Source organism: Hakea prostrata, chromosome 7 (genome assembly GCF_041222555.1).
Source record: "Hakea prostrata isolate BN-2017 chromosome 7, UWA_Hpros_2, whole genome shotgun sequence".
Taxonomy (NCBI): Eukaryota; Viridiplantae; Streptophyta; class Magnoliopsida; order Proteales; family Proteaceae; genus Hakea; species Hakea prostrata.
The window spans coordinates 19,097,051-19,117,051 of NC_142606.1; the positions used below are offsets into that span (position 1 = coordinate 19,097,051).

At 37.9% G+C, this 20,001-nt stretch overlaps 1 protein-coding gene and 1 pseudogene across 2 annotated transcripts in view; both read right to left on the reverse strand.

The window, feature by feature from the left end:
* The window catches only part of LOC149010328 (cyclin-C1-1-like), a 28,653-nt gene extending 11,930 nt beyond the window's left edge, over positions 1 to 16,723 (reverse strand). Inside the window, exons 1-6 of the mRNA XM_089160340.1 lie at positions 16,533 to 16,723; positions 16,301 to 16,407; positions 15,337 to 15,376; positions 14,652 to 14,696; positions 2,476 to 2,594; positions 2,248 to 2,362 (exon numbers count right to left, since the gene is read on the reverse strand). Coding sequence (XP_089016466.1) covers positions 2,248 to 2,362; positions 2,476 to 2,594; positions 14,652 to 14,696; positions 15,337 to 15,376; positions 16,301 to 16,407; positions 16,533 to 16,564 — 458 coding nt within the window. The 5' untranslated portion in view covers positions 16,565 to 16,723. The remainder of the gene's footprint in view (positions 1 to 2,247; positions 2,363 to 2,475; positions 2,595 to 14,651; positions 14,697 to 15,336; positions 15,377 to 16,300; positions 16,408 to 16,532) is intronic.
* A 1,387-nt stretch (positions 16,724 to 18,110) lies between these two features.
* LOC149010329 (chaperone protein dnaJ 20, chloroplastic-like) lies at positions 18,111 to 19,959 on the reverse strand (annotated as a pseudogene). The gene is made up of 2 exons (XR_016174655.1): positions 19,192 to 19,959; positions 18,111 to 18,751 (listed from the first exon to the last, which is right to left on the reverse strand). The product of XR_016174655.1 is annotated as a chaperone protein dnaJ 20, chloroplastic-like (transcript).
* Positions 19,960 to 20,001: the final 42 nt, after the last annotated feature.

Sequence of the window (20,001 nt, forward strand, 5' to 3'; positions counted from 1 at the left end):
TCTTCAACCTTAAGAAACCCTAAACCCACGGTTTACTAGAATCCCTGTAACTCCCAAATTCCTAAACCAAACTTCAAACCCCTTTAGGATGACCATCTCCCACCCCTACTCTACCTCTACCTAACCCTAGTTGACCTAAGAGTCCTAACCCAAGTAGGAAACTTCAAACCTAACCAACAACAATTAGGAATAACCTGAAAAATATAAAATAACAATAACAGTCCCCTCCCTAGCCCTCAGCCAAAACCCAATCCCCTATTTTCTAAGACCTAACCTATAAACCCTAACCTGAAATTAACAAACAGCAGCAGCCAAACCCTAATACCCTTCATTGTAACTGCTAAAACCCCTAAAACCTAAACTTAAACTCAATCCCAGACCTGAAAACTACAATTACAGCACAGTATTGATTCCAAACCCAACTTCCTTTAACCCTAAGCCTGGCCAAAACCTTCTAGGTCTGACCCTGAGCTTTCCAAAGCCTGATTCCTTCAAGAATCCTTCAATTAAAAGCCCTACAGCCCTAAAAGATTGCTGGTTCCCTGAGAGAGGATCCTAGAGTGAGCCCACTTCTAGGGCAATAGCTACAAGCTAAACCCTAGAATTTGGTCCACATCAGCTAAGAGTTGGTGACATGAGAGGGTTCTGTCATGGTCAAAACTGCAAGAAGTTTGGCTCTTCTACCATTTGATGAGATCCTGGGACCTGAAACCCTAAAAATGAATTGCTTTGGGCCCATAAAATTCAATGCTTCCAAATACAATGAAGCAATGGCAACCCTATAATTTTAAGAGCAATTGTGCACTTATTACTTCTAGAATATAACTCAGTAAGTGAAGGAATTCACTATAACTACAAATCCAGAGGGGAAATGAAATAAATGAATTTGGTAGTATGAGGGTTGTTATGTGAAAAGGGGGCATACTTAGGAAAGGCACTACTGGGTCTGGGGAGGGTCATTATGTATGCAGCCCTTACTCCTGGCGTTGCGGAAAGGCTGGTAACATACGAGCCTGAATACATAGCATAAAGCTTGTCTCTGAAAACAACAAGAAGAAGTCCTTCCTGATGTTGGAAGCGTCAGACCCACCAATAACCATATCTGACTTGAGAAAGTTCAGACAATCCAACACCAATACACTCAAGATTTCAGGCCAAGGACAATAGTCTCCAACTCCATGGAATCCAGAAACCAGCCATTCAATCAAATGATCTGGAAAACTAAGTCTCAGAAAGCAGATGTTTCTTGCAGTCTTGATTGATGATTTTAGTCTCAGTCTTCTTCCCTATTTTAAGTGGAAGTAAGGTGAGACAAGCTACTGATTATGAACGTCCCCAAAATCTTAGACCGAACTTTGTAAGAAAGAAGAGTCAACAGTCCTTTTTTAATTGCAGACTACTGCCCAAAACATGGGACCAATTAATGACTTCAAAAAATTGGCTGCAGTAGGAATCTAAGGAGGACAAGAAGACCAGAAAAGCAGGAAAGAAGGGGTATCCAAACCTGAGAAAATGGGTCAAACAGAGGAAAGAGGAAGAAGACAGCCATATATGTATAGTGCAACAAAAATAAAAGTTGTTTAAAACCAATCTTTGTCATTGTAACTAGAACCACACACGGGGAAATAAACAAAAGTTTAAAAAACTGTAAGGCCCTGTTTTTTCAGAGAGGATTAGGTGGGGTGGAAAATGTTGATTTGGTTAACTTTGGGTGATTCTGGTGAACCTACAAAAGCTGAGGGAACATCATTAATTGCTTTTTCTGCTGATGTGACACTTCAATATCCCACCACTATGCTATCCAAAAAATTCCACACAACTTGAGAGACTATGGTTACTATTACCCAGAAAAGTAACTTTGCCACAATGTTTCCACCCCCACAAAACCCCACAAACATGTGGCTCCCATCTTCCCAACTATCCAACATGACATTCTCCTCTAAATGAAGGGGACTAAATTAGGATCCAAAACTTGACTCGCTCTCTAATTCTATTAATATATTTATCCACAACATAAAAAACAAATAAATAAAAGGAGGTAAAAGATTACAAATATATTCATAATTAACTCCATGAATAATTACATCATTGACCCAAGCTATTCAACTCTGATTTTGCAATACATTGCATACACAATAAAGAATGAAAATAGGAATAAATCAAGATTTGGTATTATTAATCAAGACCACTAAATCTCCAAGTCATGATACAAAAACTTCAACATAATGGAAAAAATAGAAAACTTACTGAGACAAAGAACGGTAAGGGTGGAAAACAACCAAATAGTAGTCAAGAGCTTCTAAAATCTTCATTTCCATTTCAAGGATGTCTTTGATTTCATATCGATACTTTTCATCTGTATCTGCAATAAAGAGAAAGAAGCAGTCCTCTATAACAAATCCCATCAATAGGTTAATGTTTATTCTGAAGAAAATTGAGTCAGTTAGCATCTGGTGCAGTAACAAAGATCTTTACATAATTTTTTGATGTAAAATACAAGAAGTCTAGCCTGCACTGTGCTTTCTTCTGCTTTAGATGCCAAGTACAGGCATGTTGGAGCCACTAGACGGGGATCATATTCTGCCACACTCTTTCTGAAAGCAGAAATTTAGAAGTTAATGTTTTGCATAACAACAGAGTACATCCAGACTCAAATGAGTAAAAAATCTTTTAAAAATAATAATAAAAAAAAAGAATACAATGCAAATGGAGAAATGGATTGGGCAACAGAAATAACCACCAATCAGGAAAGAGTTTGCATTCAAAGTCTTGCAAATAAATAAACCATTTGGTACCGATACTGTAGATCATTCTATCCAAACAACAAAGCCAGTAGAAATAACATTGACTGGCATCCATGTGGCTTCTGCAGAGTCTCTATCTAATAAGTTTCTATATTCAATTAATTAGAAAAATATATATGAGGAGTCCCTCATGTTTATTTGGACTCATGAAGCTGGTTTTTAAAATTTCAATTGATTGCGCGTTATTATCATAACCCAAGGCATGAAAGAACAATCTGAATCATCTAACAAGGAGAGAGAAAAGACATTAGAACCACATAATAGTCACAAAAGGCCATATAAGACCAAAGACAAGCCATGAAATCTTAGTAGACATAGAAGCCCAGCCTTCCATCCTATTCAATTAGTTACCAGGCTTAAAGACTGGTAATATCTGTTGAGGCTGATACCACAACCCATCTTTGAGGATTTTTATTTGCGGCAGCCGAGGTTGGCTGCCGCCAACGGTCCAGATTTCATCATCTTAACAAAACAATATTTAATGGTTGGGATTAAAGGCGCGGGTGTCTCAGGGTAAATATAATTTTTTTTCTTTACCTTAAGAGGTTTTCGATTTTAAAAATTTACAAATCAAACCCTTATCTCCCTGCCGGACTGCCCTTCTCTCTTTCCGCCGGACCTGCTTCACCGTCGAAGATGAGGATCGAGCTAGGAAAAATCTTTCTTACCTCAAGATCTATAATCGCCAAATGATGAGTATTTTACTCGGACCATTTTAGGTGTTTTCCGCCTGATGGGTTGAAGACAAACCCTAGAAAGATCATACGATTGCAGGAAACAGGAAGCCGGAGATGGGGCGGAAGAGACGGCATTCACAAGATTGGAGATGGAGATATTTCGGGGATTTAGATTACGACCGCGCTTGAAGTAGGGTTTGTTTATTTATTTTAATTTATCTCGATGTTATAACACCGCCCCTGAGGCTAGCATAGAAATCCTCAACAAATGGTTTTTTGTCCGATCTCCACATTGCTGAGCTGATTTGGGTTCTTCATGGTTGCATCGATTGACACTTGACGATGATGGGAACCCGGCATGGCCTTGACCCTGTTTAGGTCAGGAAGGTGGTTTGGCAAGCGATACAAGAGCCGCTCGATCCATGGAAAACCAGGAGACACAATCGGCCATCTCAATAAAATAAGCCTCCCCCCACCCGAATCAAAACCACAACAACGAATATTGTGATTCTCTCCACTCCATTGCAATTGAATTCCTGATTGGGTTCTTCTCATTCTGGGCTTTCCTCAAGAAATACATCAAATACAAAGGCATGGATGGCTAAGGTGGTAAGTCTTGAGTCTTACACACTGGAGGCCCCAAACGATTCGGCTTCGTAGAGCTCAAAACAGCGACAAATAATCTCCAAGCACGGACGCGGGCGATGGTGTGGTCAAGGCGAACCCCGATCATCGAATGTGCCGGAAACGCCTAAAGATGGCCGGCGGCGAGGCGAGCGGGCTGAGGAGGCGCAGGGTTGGGCGGCCGGTGACATTAATCCCAAGTTTATCACCCCGGCGCCGCCCGAGATGTGAGAAGGGTTTGATTTGTAAATTTTTAAAATCGAAAACCTCTGAAGGTAAAGAAAAAAAATTATATTTACACTCAGACCCCGCGCCTTTAATCCCAACCATTAAATGTTGTTTTGTTAAGATGATGAAATCTGGACCGTTGGCGGCAGCCAACCGCGGCTGCCGCAAATAAAAATCCCATCTTTGACTATACATACCAACATCTCTCCTAGTTGAGAGGAAATTGACATTCAACCTGATTGGACAAGTCGTCCACACTCTACAGAGTCTATGTACAAGGGATGAAAACTCTCTCTTTGCTTTCTGCTGGCACGAGTGAAATCAGTGAATTACCAGAAAGTGAAAGATCTTTTAGTCATGATTCAGATACTATTAAGGGTATCTGCAAAGGTAGGTTATGTGATGCTAGAATTACCAACCATTGTGGCCTTGCAAGAAATTGAAATTTAATATTTGACATGACTTCCTTCAGCAACTGGTTACTGGAAATCAGTGACCTATAGAGGGATGGATAGAATTTTTATAGTATTTTACCCCAATGGATCAGTGTTACCTTTTGAGGGATAGCATTTTCATACTATCCCACTGGATCAGTGTGTTTCCACTTTCCACTAAAATTGAACTTGTAGCTACGAAATCTTCAGCTAGATTGGATTCATCATCTTCTATTATGAGCAAAAAATCAACCAAACATAGCTGAATTTGTGCCTTTCTCTAGAAGGGTAAAGAGCCTTCCCATTTCCTTCACCTCATCAGCGGGTTATCTTCCGAAGTCTAATGGGGACCTTGGTGTTTGTAGAATCCAAGCATAATGAAGCTCATATGAAAAATCTCTACCAAGCATGACTCCATTTGGGTTAATTGGGTCCACTCCCTCCTCTTGAAAACAGACTGTATTTGGACTATTACCCCTCCCTCTAGACTTGTTGGATTCTATTAGGAGTCTAATAAGAGTTTGTATAGGAGTTAAATTAGAGTTTGCATTCATGTAAACTTCTATTCCTTGTAATAGTCTACTTTCCACTTAATTATAAATAGAGGGCTTGAGATCATGGATCAATAAGCCATTCTGCCAAACATTGTATTTCTACATGGCATCAGAGCCTAAATTCGATTAGGATTTTTTTTTGCAAAACCCATCGCAGATTTTCTCCAATTGTTGCAGAATTTTCTGTGCAGAATTTTTCTGCGCAGAATTTTTCTGCAACTATCACAGAAATTCTGTAACCTATCGTTCGATTAGGGAAGCGACCTACCTTCTTCTGATTTTTTTTCAAACCCATCGCCAATCTTCAGTTCTACTGCTGGCAGTTTTTCAGTACCGTCTTGGTCGCCAACTGAAACAGAAAAAATAGAAGAAAGAAGAAGACGACGATTCAGTTCTGTCTCGATTCGACGAATAAGAACAGAAAACAGAGGAAAGAAGAAGAGAAGAAGAAATCAGCAACTTCCGCTGCTTTTGCAACTGCAACTACCGCTGCTCCTGCAACTTTTTTTCTCTCTCGATTCTTCATCTGAAGCCTGTGATTCTGAAGCCTGGTTCTTCATCTGAAACCTGCGATTGAGGTTCTTCGATCAGGGTTCTGCTATTGAGGTTCTTCGATTAGGGGTCTGATTTTTTCTGAATCACAGAATAACGTCATCGATTCTCTTCTCAAACAGTGAGTTTCCTCTGATTCTTTTCATCTAAATTCTTCTTTCAATCTTGAATTTAGCAAACTCTATTTTTTTTTCCTCTTTCCTACGGTTCTATTAGCAAAAAAAAAAAGGAAGAAACAAAAAAAACCAATGTTTCAAGGGCTTATTTTGTGAATTCAATTAGTTCCAGGGACCCAACTATAATTTCAGATTTTAGGGACTAATTTGTAATTTCAAAAGTTTCAGGGACCTATTTGTAATTTCAGATTTTCTAGGGACTTATTTGTAAAAAAAAATTTAAAAAAAAAAAAGGAGAGAAGAAGGTAGATCTGTTTGGGTTGTTTGGCTATTGCATTCTGCGACATTTCTGTTACTTCGAAAGGGTGAAGACTGAAGAACTGCAGATAATTTTGTCAACATGACAACTATTGAAGGTACAGCCTTGACCACTGCTTCCTCTACTACCCATACCAACACCTACCTTGCTACTTCAGGTAAAACCTTTACAAGCTTTCAAGCTTCTTCAGTTTCTACTCATTGGATCATTGATACATGAGCTACAGATCATATGACAGGTGTATCCTCCTCTTTCTTACAATATTCTCCAACTTCTGGAAAGGATAAAGTTCGAATTGTTGGTGGCTCCTATTCTTCCATTGCTGGAAAAGGGACCATTCAGCATTCTCCATCACTTTCTTTGTCTAAAGTTTTACATGTTCCCTCTTTCTCTACTAACTTGCTCTCTATCAGTAGTCTTACACGTGACTTGAATTGTAAAGTGACTTTTTTCCCATCTTACTGTGTCTTCCAGGATTTGGTCACGAGGAAGGAGATTGGACGTGGTAAACTAGACAATGGACTTTATTTGCTCGAGCCGATTGGAGAATCTACGTCTGCTTTGACTACATCTTCTAATCCGGTCCATTCGGTAATATCAGACCTTCATCAGTGGCACCGTAGGCTAGGTCACCCCCTCTAGGAACTCTTAAGAAAATATTTCCTGATTTGGTTTCTTCTTATAATGAAAATAATTTTTTTTGTGAAGCCTGCATTTTTTCAAAACAGACTCGTTCTACTTATTTACCTTCTCTTCATAATAGAAAACATATTCCTTTTATACTAATTCATACTGATGTGTGGGGTCCTTGCCGACGTGTGTCTATTACTGGGCATAGGTACTTTGTTACTTTTATTGATTGTCACTCTTGTTCTACATGCATTTATCTTTTAAAACAAAAAAATGAGGTTTTCCGATGTTTTCGTGACTTTCATAATATGATTAAAACTTAGTTCAATGACACTGTGAAGATCCTTCGCAGTGACAATGGCATAGAGTATATTGATGGTGAATTTCAAAGATATCTCTCTGATTCTGGCATAATACATCAGACCAGTTGCATTGATACGGCTGCCCAAAATGGGGTTGCCGAAAGGAAGAATCGGCATCTCTTAGAGATAGCCCGTTCCATTATGATTTCTATGAATGTCCCTGACCAATACTGGAGTGACGCTATTCTCACTGCTACTTACCTTATGAATAGGATGCCCAGTAGGATACTTGATTTTAAATGTCCTAATGAGATTCTTCAGGGAGCCTCTTCTTTTGTTATTCCCCAAAGGTTTTTTGATGCGTGTGTTTTGCCAAAATCACAGCCCACCAGAGTAAGCTGGCTCCCCGCGGCCTACGCTGCATATTTTTGGGGTATTCTGCTAAGGATACAAATGTTATCATCCACCTTCCAGGAAAACCATTGTATCCATGGATGTAATTTTTTCATGAGTTTTGCCCTTACTATACACCTCTCCAGGGGGAGAATCCTAGAGGAGAGGTGTTCTTTCCTACTCTAGATCTTCCTATCACACACCAACACAACTTAAAAGTCCCAGAAGAGTTTCCTGACCATGGGGAGACTTCGGCCAGTATACCTGAGGACTCGAATCCTCCCCCTTTGATTTCTGAACCATGTGAAGAACCTAGCCAGGGGGAGACCACTCCTGTGAGACACACTGTTGGGGTCTTTCAAAACCAGATTGACCAGAATAAGGAGGTGCAGACTTATCAAAGGAAGAAATACAATCGGCTAAAACAGGTGGAGAAAGGTGATACATTACCACTTCAGTCTCCTGCTCCAGAATCAGATTCTACTAAGGTATCTTCTTCCGATCTTCTTATTGCTGTTAGAAAAGGGGTCAGATCTTGTACTCAACATCCCATAGCTAAATTTGTTTCTTATAACTCTTTGTCTGACTCCTACCGTGCTTTTATATCCTCTCTGTCATCTGTATCTGTTCCTAAAAGTTGGCAGGAAGCCTATGCTGATAAGAGATGGAAGGAAGCTATGGTAGAGGAAATGCAGGCAATGAAGAAAAATGACACTTGGGAGCTGATTACACTTCCTCCAGGAAAAAAACCAGTGGGTTGCAAATAGGTATTTGTGGTTAAACAAAATATGGATGGATCAGTCAACAAGTTGAAAGCTAAACTAGTTGCAAAGGGGTTTACCCAAACTTATGGGATTGATTATCAGGAGACCTTTGCCCCTGTTGCGAAACTAAATATCGTCGAGTTACGTTGTCAGAATCGTGAACAAACACTGGAACTTGCACCAGCTAGACGTAAAGAATGCCTTCTTACATGGGGAGTTAGCAAAAGAGGTTTATATGGAATCCCACATGGTTTTTCCATTGACAATACTGCAGGGAAAGTCTGTCGGTTGAAGAGGTCAATATATGGGTTAAAACAGTCTCCTAGATGATGGTTTGGACGCCTTCCGAAGGCAATGACTTCTATTGGGTACAAGCAAAGTAATGCTGATCATACACTATTTGTCAAGAAGTCAGGTACTAACATCACACTTCTCATTGTTTATGTAGATGATATTGTCATCACAGGGAATGATGGTGAATAAATTCAAAAGTTGAAAGACTTTCTTGGCAGAGAATTTGAAATTAAAGATCTAAGGAAGTTACAGTATTTCTTAGGGATTGAGGTGGCTCGATCAAATAAAGGTATATTCCTATCCCAAAGAAAGTATGTCCTAGATCTATTATCAGAAGTGGGAATGTCGGGGTGTAAACCAGTTGATACCCCTATTGAAGCTGGAGCTAAACTGAAAGAAAAAGAGGGAGAACCAGTGGACAAAGGAAGATACCAAAGGTTGGTAGGGAAGCTTATTTACTTGTCCCACACCAGGCCAGACATCGCTTATGCTGTAGGGATAGTGAGCCAATTCATGCATGACCCATATTTAGCTCATATGAAGGTTGTTACCAGAATACTACAGTATTTGAAGGGAACTCCTGGAAAAGGAATACTTCTATCACCCACCGATAATCTAAAAGTAGAAGCATACACTGATGCAGACTGGGTTGGATCTCCAGACAGAAAGTCAATTTCAAGTTACTGTACCTTTTGGAGGTAATCTAGTTACTTGGAGAAGTAAGAAACAGAATGTGGTAGCTTTATCTAGTACCGAAGCTAAATATAGAGCTATGGTTCGTGGAGTTTGTGAGCTATAATGGTTGAAAGGCTTGCTATAAGATATTGGAGTCCAAGTTCCAAACCCTATGATGTTATATTGTGACAACAAGTCTGCTATTAGTATTGCTAATAATCCAGTGCAATATGATCGAACTGAGCACATTGAAATTGACTGATTTTTTGTCAAAAGAAAGTTGGAACAAGGGCTTATCTGCATGCCTTTTGTAAGATCTGGAGACCAAGTAGCAGATGTTTTCACTAAGGGTTTGAAAGAAAGAGATTTCCTTCCTATTGGAGGCAAGTTGGGCATGACTAATATCTATGCCTCAACTTGAGGGGGAGTGTTGGATTCTATTAGGAGTCTAATAAGAGTTTGTATAGGAGTTAAATTAGAGTTTGCATTCATGTAAACTTCTATTCCTTGTAATAGTCTACTTTCCACTTAATTATAAATAGAGGGCTTGAGATCATGGATCAATAAGCCATTCTGCCAAACATTGTATTTCTACAAGACTCATTCTAGATTTGGAGGAAACTTCTTCTCCTTTGACCTCTTGCTCTCACTGCTTCCTCCACCATAATCTTTGATGACTCCTCTACCACCTTCTTGCTAGACCCTTGGCATCACTTGGTTATCTTCAACAACATTTTGAGTCCTTATCTGGTCAATGCCCCGCATTCACAAATCCACTTTGCTTTCCACTTTCATCCCCAATGGTTCTTGCCCAACCTCTTCCTCCCCCCCCCCCCCGGGTCTGTTCCTTACCCTCTGACTCCACCATATGGTTACCCACCTCTTCATGGGTCTTCAGCTCTTCTTCATCTTGGAATCTATCATGCACTTGTCTTCAGATTGCCCCTTGGTCCCTTCTGGTTTGTTTGAAAGGTCATATTCCTCGACACGCCTTCACTATTTGGAGAACCCTAAACCACTGCCTCCCTGCCCAATCTTCCTCATTCTCACATCCCTGCCAACCCAACTGTATCCTCTGCTATAATGGTGTCTAAGATGTGAATCACCTCCATTTAGGAGAAAACCATTTCCCCCATCTGGCCCTGCTCTAGATGCACCTATGATTTTGCTTGGGATTGGTTGTGGATCTTGAGATCCTTCTCTGGCTCCTCTTCTTGAGATTCTGCTGGAAAGTTGGTCTTTGGGGCTGCAGTTTCTCACTTATGGCGGGAGTACAACCTTAGGAGATGTACCTCCAACTCTAGGTCCTTGGACTAGATATGGAAAGCCATCTCTTTGAAGTATCCTTTAGGCTTCAGATGTCGCCCCCACCCCTTATTTGAAGAACCCAAGGAAAAAAACACTGTTACCAACCCCAACAAACATTTATTGGACTCACCAATCTGAAGATTTAACAGGAAGTTGCCAAAGACAGAACTTGACGGTAGTTTAGAACCATGTCTGAAACTGCTGACAGAACTCATAACAGGGAAGAATCTAGGAGATGGAACTCTAGGGCTTCGATTGCCAAGGTGAGGGCTTCCTTTGGTCCAAATCTCAGGATTAAATACACTGTGTTAATGAAGCTTGACTTAAACCGGGAGGCTGCAGGTTTCACACAGAATGGAAGTGAGCCTGTAAGTATGGAAAATCCCAAAGTATCAGAAAAGAAGAAGAAGAAATTGGCTAATAAAAGAGAAGAAGAAATGTACGAGTACAACCATAGACAGGAGAAAGGTTATGAAGAAGAGAGATGAGGGAAAAAACAGAAGGAAGAAGGGCATGATTGACCGACTAGTTCACAGCAACTCACAGCCAAGAAGCTAACTCAACTCAAAGTTTCATTTCCTATCCAAAGCCAGGTGTCAATGAGCACAATTGGATATAAATAGACTCCCCTAAAACTCGTATTGACACCGACAAAGAAACTGAATAACAACTCAAACAAGGAAAAATATGTCCTGCTACATGGTAATGTTCCCAATAAAAAGATAGCAAGATTAAACCCGAAACTAATACCTAAATTTCCTACAGGACTGACTCTATATTTGGATCCTGTTTATCTCAGTTTGGGCTTTGAAACAGCTTCATGCCAGTCCAAGAAACCATCAAAGCATCACGGTGATTTGTCACATTTTCTTTTTTATTTTCTCCTTCACAGGAAATTTCCATCAATCAGGAAAAATAAAGAATGAGCAGTACGTATACATTCCCAGCTTCATTGACATTCAGATTCCATTGGTCAGAATTAGATGATTGGCGATTTTCCGTTGTGATTGGGTAACCCTGATTAACCAAATTAAGCTTGAATCCATTGGCTATTCTGTTCACTGTTCTTATACATACAAGTATTGTTGAAACTTGAAACTAGGGAAGCAGAATATATGGCTAACGACTGAAACTTTGAAATCTATAGCTCAGTCTTTCCCAAAACAGGTACCATTCATCAAAATTTTCCAAACTCAATGTCCAATTCAGAAGCTGGTTTTAACTTTGGCAGTCTGAGTAACATTAACCACTCTTCTAGGCGAGAAGTGGCTGTTGAGGTATTTGAGTTATACCTAATTCATCCTAGGGTCCTAACATTCTAATATAGGCCATTGGATAGGTAATGATCCAACGGTGTAATGGGCCTTACAGTAGAGTCCAATTACACCATATGATTCTAGAAATGCTCATACCCAAATATTGATTGGTAGTCTCTTGTATGCAATAAGTTGCATTAAGTCAGACATAGCCTATACAATAGGCCTGTTGAGTTGATTCACTAGCAATCCTAGGAGAGAGCACTGGGTTGCCTTCACAAGGCTAATAGGATACCTTAAGGGTACTTCAAACTATGCTCTTTCCTAAACTGCACATCCTTTAATTCTAGAGGGATAATTATGATGCATCTTGTTGCTCAAATATAGAAACAACAAATCTACTAGTGATTATATTTTTAAACTAGGTGAAGTGACTGTTGAATCAAAATCTAAGAGACAGACTGATAATGCTCTGAGCACTATCCTCTATGGAATCAGAATTATATGCTCTAGCCTCAACAGAAGGCAGAGAGAGGATAAAAGATATGATCCTAGATATTTCTTTTTTAATTTAAGATAACATTTTTAAGTTTGTTTTGTCATAATCAAGCAACAACAATGATAGAGATAACCATTTTAAGTTTGTTCTGTGGTAATAAAGCAACAACAACTATAGCCAATAACTCACTCTTCAATAGTCAGAGGAGACAAATAAGGCTGAGACAGGTTGGGTTGAATTATCTAATAAAACAAGAAGTGATCACTTTAGTCGATGTGTGATCAAAGGAAAACATGGTAGATGCCCTCACAAAGGAATTCAAATACAGATTGAACATTTAAAACTGTGGAGGAGATGGGATTAAAGACCTTATAAGAAGGTTTTAATTCAATTCCATGTTATTTAGAATTGTTCGAATTTCATCTAGCCATAGTTAACATTCATCGCAATTTACATATTTCAGAGAATTTGATAGGATTGTGGAGTATAGAGGTTTGTGAAGTCATTCCACATTGATGATGTAACAACCTTTGTATAAAGCCTGATTACCTTAATATTCCAAATAAGGAATAGGAAAATTGTTGATATGTTTCAATGATGTTACTGTAATCTTTATATCATTTTACATCTAATGATATGTCTTCCATAGTAGGGTATGTCATTCTAAATTTGATGATACAACCAATAACTGTGTTGGACATGATAACTATAACATTCCAAATGGAAACATGGGATGGTTCTTTGTAAAAGAAACCATTTAGATCTTGTTCTTTTGTATAGAAACTTGATGAGAATGCAAATGTTTTTTCAGCCATCTGGTGGATTGTACTAAGTTATTTTGGTTGAACTAGATACTTATGCAAATTATTGAATTCATATTTTATGAAATTCATATATAGTAAATTTGCAATGGATGGCAAAAATAGAGGAGTGTATCCAAACCTAGGGCTTGGTAGAATTGATTTACCTAACAAGTAAAATCAATCAAAGTTGTAAAGATGGATCTGGATGAGGATGATTTATTTGATGAGTAAAATTGTTCAAGGCTGCAAGGAACTATTGTATTTGTTCTTTCTGAGAATAAGAAATTCACTTTTAAGGACTACTTCTAATTAGGTTGGGTTTCTCTTTGTTCTAAAGTTTATGTTTTGATTTGAAGTATTCATTTGGACTTAATTGGACACGATTCTCTTTGGTAAGTTATGAATGATTTCTTGGATTATGAAAAACCCACCGAATAGAACAATCAGCAAATAAGAGAAAAGAAGAACACAAGAATTTACGTGGAATTTACGTGGAAAACCCTTAAAGGGAAAAAAACCACGGGCAAGAGAGAAAACTCCACTATAGATAAAAAAATATACAAGAGGGAAGATTTTGGGATGAATTACATGTGGAGTGGGAGGCATCCTTTTATAGCCTCTCCCCATCCTACCTTCTCCCACATCTACTCAAACTGGGACTAAAACTCTCAACAAACTCCCACTTCTTTTCGATGTGGGATAGCAACTCCCACTTTTACTAGATGTGGGACTAAGACTATATACAACATGATTCTGTATTGAGTTTGAACATTACATTTCTGAGACCATTGTTGGAGCCATATGTGGAACACAGAAGGATATTGTTGAGGTATTTGAGTTATACCCAACTTATATTCTAAAATAGGTCATCGGATTGGTTACAATCCAACGGTGTAATGGGCCCTATAGGAGAGTCCAATTAACCGTAGAACCTAGTGTAGCTGAAAGCAACAGTCTAGGTATTCCAAACTAGATACTCAGGATGTAATGCTTTAAGCAAGCTTTATGCTTAAACCCCAACAGTGGCAACCTTGACTAAGATGGGTAAAATCCTGAATACTATATTCCTTTGTTAGCTACATTTTTACCTTATACGTAATGGGCATCAACAGATAAACTATTTAGGAGTGAACCTCAACACTTTAGTCAAGGGTTACCCCAAATATGCTATAAAAGCTTACACTTATCAATTAATTTTATAAAGGAAGAGAAAAGAAACAAAATTTTAAAGAAAAAAATTTGCTATATAAAAAAAGATGAGGTTCTATACTGTCACAGAAAGTATTGAGTTATTTAAGGAAAGTACCCAGTAAATACTACACTAAACAAAAGATTCAAAACCATTATAGTTCAGTTAAAGCATGCGTAGGAACTGGTAAGCAATGGGTGTTCATACTACCATCAGGCATCACACTTTACCTTGTGTAGGTGCGTCTCATATATGTAACTGCAGTAGCAACCACCCTGAAAAATTAACTAGTTCATTAGATAGCATATATTTCTACAGTAATTAAAATAACGTTCTCTTTAGTGTATAATCCAAGGCATACATTACAGACTGAATCATATCCATGATTCAACAGTACTGATGTCCTTGCGATAAAAACAGATTAATTGACAGTATATCATTGGTAATATACTAATATGCCATACTGGGTAAATTTCTAATAATGCCACCACCTTGCTTTATTAGAAGATACAATGTTGTTGGTGTGAGATTAGCATGAAAACTAATAAGACCACCCAAGTACATAATAATCACGAGAAGTCGCTAAAAATTATCCACCAACAAAATGACCCAATTCATGTAGATATATCATTGGAACTCAAACTTTTTTCCTTCCAAATGTGTGACCATCTTGTAGAATGTAGACCTACTCTACAACATCGTTAAGACTTAAGATAATTCCTTATCACCAAAGAATTGGGAATTTTAGAGGCTGATATATATATACCACTTAGAAAGATATCCAAATAAATAAAACATTTCTTGGCTACAGAACGACAAAAGAATTGCATCAACTTGACATTTCACATTATAAATGAATAATTGCGGGGAAGTAATCATATAATCGTTAAAATTAACATGAATGAAGTGCCATACCTTTGCCGAACCTTAACATTTTGTGCAAGCTTCCAAATATCTGCAATAAGAGAACAAAAACTAGTTAACATGATGCAAGCCCGGGCTCTGAAGCCCCTAAATTTGGACTGCAATGGGCCCACAAAATGTAACAATTCCAAATACCAAGAAGTAATGGCAAATTTGTTAGTAATTGGAAGTTTTGGGCTCTTCTGTGCAAGACAACAGATTATGAGACTCAACAGTAATTAATCTTAGAAATGAAGGGTTTGCCATTCTTTTTTCATGTAAAAGTTTATCTTTGAGTATCTTAGATAAAGTTGAAAGGATACAAAACACTAATATGTTATAGATGAAAAACATTTTGCTGCTCAAAAATATCCCTTAGTAAGACACTCTATATAGGTTTTATTTGTTTTGGCATAAAATTTTACTGGGAAATTTTTCATCAAAATTTTTCACTTCAAAAAAGTCAACATGTAAAGTTTACTTCTTGAACACTGTTAGAATGTTTTATTATGGCAAAAAGCATAAAAAAAACTCTTCAACATATAAATTTTACATTTATGAAGTGAAATTCACAATGGAAAATTTTCCAAAAAACATTTGACGTTCAGACAAACATAACGTAGGTAAATGGCATCATATGCCAGTATAATAGCCTATCTTTAAAAAATAAAAAAACAAGAACTATATTTCCAAGCCCAGATTTGAAGCAAAAGACAAACAAAGGAAGACAGCTCAACCATAAAGCCAAAGAGAACCACTACTTTAATAAAGATTACTTCCCCAGGAAAAAGAGAATAATATGACCTAAAAACCCAAGAAATCACTCAAAACAGAAATTCTATTGAGGAACAGCCAAGACACATATAACGTAACTCAAAACGAAATTCAGAAACTTCAAAAGACAATTCAAAGACAAAATAAGCAAGCAGAAAGCATAAGCTGATCCACAAAAACGAAAAAAGAGTGAAAAACATACAATTTGCCATTTGCATCTTGACAAACTTGAATTCCTCAAGAGTAAGGCCCCTTTCCCTGTCAAGAGGCTGCACCACATCCACCTCTTCCTGATCCATAAGCTGCTTACTGTTTTACACAAACCAAGAACCATAAGCAAAACAGAAAATATTAGCTAAAAAATTATGGAGAACAAGAAGAGAAACAAGATGAAGCCAGTAAGGCTAGGAATCCTTGTATGAAGACAAAACCACCAGTGAGAGGAAGTCCAGAAATTGGAGGCCATTCTGGTTAGCTAAGAACGGAACTCTTGAAGTCAGTAAGCGTTGATTTCGTCACAGTATGTTGTTTCTTTTCATAGGAAAGAAGGAGAGATGACAAAGACCGGGCGAGACCTGCGCGCGTGCCAAGGGCGGCTGGTGTGCAAGTGTAATGGGCTTGGCTTTGCTAGCGCCTCCTTTTCTTGTGGGCCCATACATGTTTATCTGTTTGTTGGAACTTTCAAGACAGGCAGATCAATCTCTACACAAGAGAGAGAAAGTAAGGAGAGAAGATAAAAACAGAAGACAGTTCAGTTTGGAGTCTCAACTCAAGAAGGTTATGGTGAACAAACGACTTTTTCACTAAAAGGTATTCATTTTATTAATTAAAGTAAAATAATTTTATATTTATCAAATATTTGATGTATAGTGAAGACCCAGATTCAAAGAATTGAAATGTTCAAGAGTTGTTATACTACGACCTTCCATTATGAGGGTTTCTATTAGAGTTTGGGCCTCTTTGGTCACCACATTCCCAACACGAGCAAGATTTTAGCAAGAGCTGGAAATGGGTTTGGCTTAGGAATTTGGTGACAAGGGGGCCAAACTTTAGTGGAAATGTTTATGTCTACTCTCGTGTTGGATGTGAAATTACTTAAAAATAGAATAAAAGGTTTCTTTCAGAATTAAAAAGTGAAATTTAGAGCTTGTTTGGTTACATGAATTCAGTTCTCTTGGGTTATTTCACGTGAATCTGCAAATTTCATCAATTTTATACTTATGGTGAAAACTTAATAATGGCTTAATTCACGTTTTTAGGCAAAAAAGTGAAATTGTTGGATTTTATGAATCTAATGATATTTTACAACGAAACAAGTATAAATATTCGATTCATAAATCCAAGAATTTGAAATATCTGAATTCGGATAACCAGACAGACCCTTAGAGAAATTTGAGATAATAGTTGCAAGCCTCTGCTTAGTTGATATCTACAATTTAGAGGCTTTAAAAAGTCCATTCATAATACTGGTGTGTTGAAATTCCAGCTTGGACAACAATTTGGATAATCCATCTTATACTTCTACTTTGCAATGGAACCCATCAAAAAGAGTGGAGGGACCTAGGGTTTTTGTCTAGCACTGCTGCACTGGCATGGACTTTTTGAACATGGGGAAGTGAGGACAGGGTGGTCCAGACACACTCACTAGGTGAGAGTTCCGAATCTAAGGTCAGAGTCTCAAAGAGAGGTCTCCACCTTGTATGGAATAGGTCTGGTATCTTTTTTTTTTTCTTTTTCTTTTATATGAAGCTAAATGCAAATGCCTCCTTTATTGTTGAAAATGAAAATACAGGGTTGGGCTTCATTCTTAGAGATTGTAATGGCACACCCGTGTTTGCTGTATCAGAACCTGAAGCAGCCTCTTCAGCATTAATGGCAGAAGCCCTTGCTATGCGATCAGGCCTTCTATATGCTTTAGCCGAAGGTGTGTGGACTATGTGCACGTGGAATCAGATGCTTTGGACCTAGTTATATCCATTCATCAAAGAAGACACTCTGTGATGTAGCCACAACATTCATCAAGAGAACAAAGCACCTGAATCCAAGGATCGGATATAGGCCATTCAGTTGTAACCGTAACTAACTGGGCCCTCCTAGCTAGTTGGTCAGCAACATGGTTGCACCTCCTAGAAACATGAAAAAACTTACAATCCAAAAAACAACAAAAAAATTACCAAAACCCTCTAAAGGATGTGGGGTTGGCCTGTACTGAGAAACCTAATCTTCAAGCAACAACAATAATCTTGTTTCTCAGGGTATTTATAATTGGGGGATGGAGAACTAACTGAAACTTTAATCAAAACATCAAAATAGATGACTTTCTAGATAAGTCTAAGAAATGGCAGATCTTGAGAATAATTTCATAATCTCGATCAAAATAATTTCTAGATAAAAACAATAAAAAAGAAGAAGAAGGCCATGCTCTGTGGTCTTAATTAATTTTCCTCTGAGAAGTGAAATGAGAACATATGAATATACATCAAAACAATATCAAAACAATAGCCTATAAATTGGCTGATGATTTCTTCCTGTTCCTGCGCATTTGAGCTCCTCATGACATGTTCTGTTTCGAATCATAATTCATGTTCCTCCTAATCAACTCTTCTAGTTGGGCAGCCCATCGGCGTCTCCAGAAATTTGTTTCACCCAATCCCTGATTATCATTAATAAAAAAAAAAAGGTGAATTCCTAACCAAGATCAACAAAGAGGGAAAAAAATTCATCACACTAATGAAATAGATATAAAATAAATTTCAAAATTCCTTTTTTTCTTTTCTTCTATTTGGGTCTTTTCTGTGAAATTCAAAGTCTATCTTCAGTCATTAAATTGCTAAAGCACTAAGCTCTATAAAAAAGCAACAACAAAAGAGAGATTCAAAAGAACAAGTAACTTCAGAAGAGACATTTAAATAGGAAATTTAGATTTAAACTCTGACTATAATGAAACCCATATCCGAAATCAGAAGTTCTCCATTAAAAGAAAACTCTTCGTGAACCCAGATCAGTTTTGCCAGAACAAAGCAAAAATCCCCTTCAAATCAAATTTGTGAATTCGGAAAATTTTGAAGAAGAGATAAAAACCAGAAACAATACCTCATAAAATTTGCAACCTTCGAGAGATGAGAAAGCTAAATCCAATCCACCTGACAAATTCTGATCATACAAAGCTCTCCTGTATGGGTCAGACAATGTCTCATACGCCTCGTGTACAAGAATGAACTTCTGGGTGTGTTCTTCAACCCTTTCAGATGGCGACACATCCGGATGATACTTTTTAGCCAGCTTCTTATAAGCTTTTTTGATATCTGAAGAAGAACCATTCTCCGAAATACCTAACAACTCATAAAAATTAAGCTGAAAACTCGAAGTAAACCCATCATTAATAGCAGCCTTGGTTCTAAATGACCCAGATCGGTTTTTTATGGAGAAACTAAGTTTGGGTTTCTGGGTATTGAAGAAAACACAACCAAATCTTTCTACATTCAATGTTCTACGAAAAGAATTGAGTGTTGTGTAGCGATGATGAAAGCCAAGTTCACTCCCTGAGATTAATCCAGAGCTCATTGTCGATTTCGTTTGTTCTCAATGGAATAGATGAGAAGATGAAGGTGAAACTTACACGAAGGTGAAGAAGACAATAAGAAAAAAAGCAACTCTGCAAATCCTCATCACGACTCTGATTCCCTGTTGACAAGTTCCAATAACAAGAAAGGGTTTTGGTGTTTATAGGAATTTCAGAAGAAACGCTGAACGAGTAAAAGGTTTTAGGAACCTTCGGAGATGGAAGAATCCAAATTTCCCTCGAACTTGAACAGATTTTTATCAGATCACGTCTATTCAATGCCCCTCAAGTTTTAGAGTTACTATAAACTAGGTCTTTGAAAAAACCAGAACAAGTCTTTT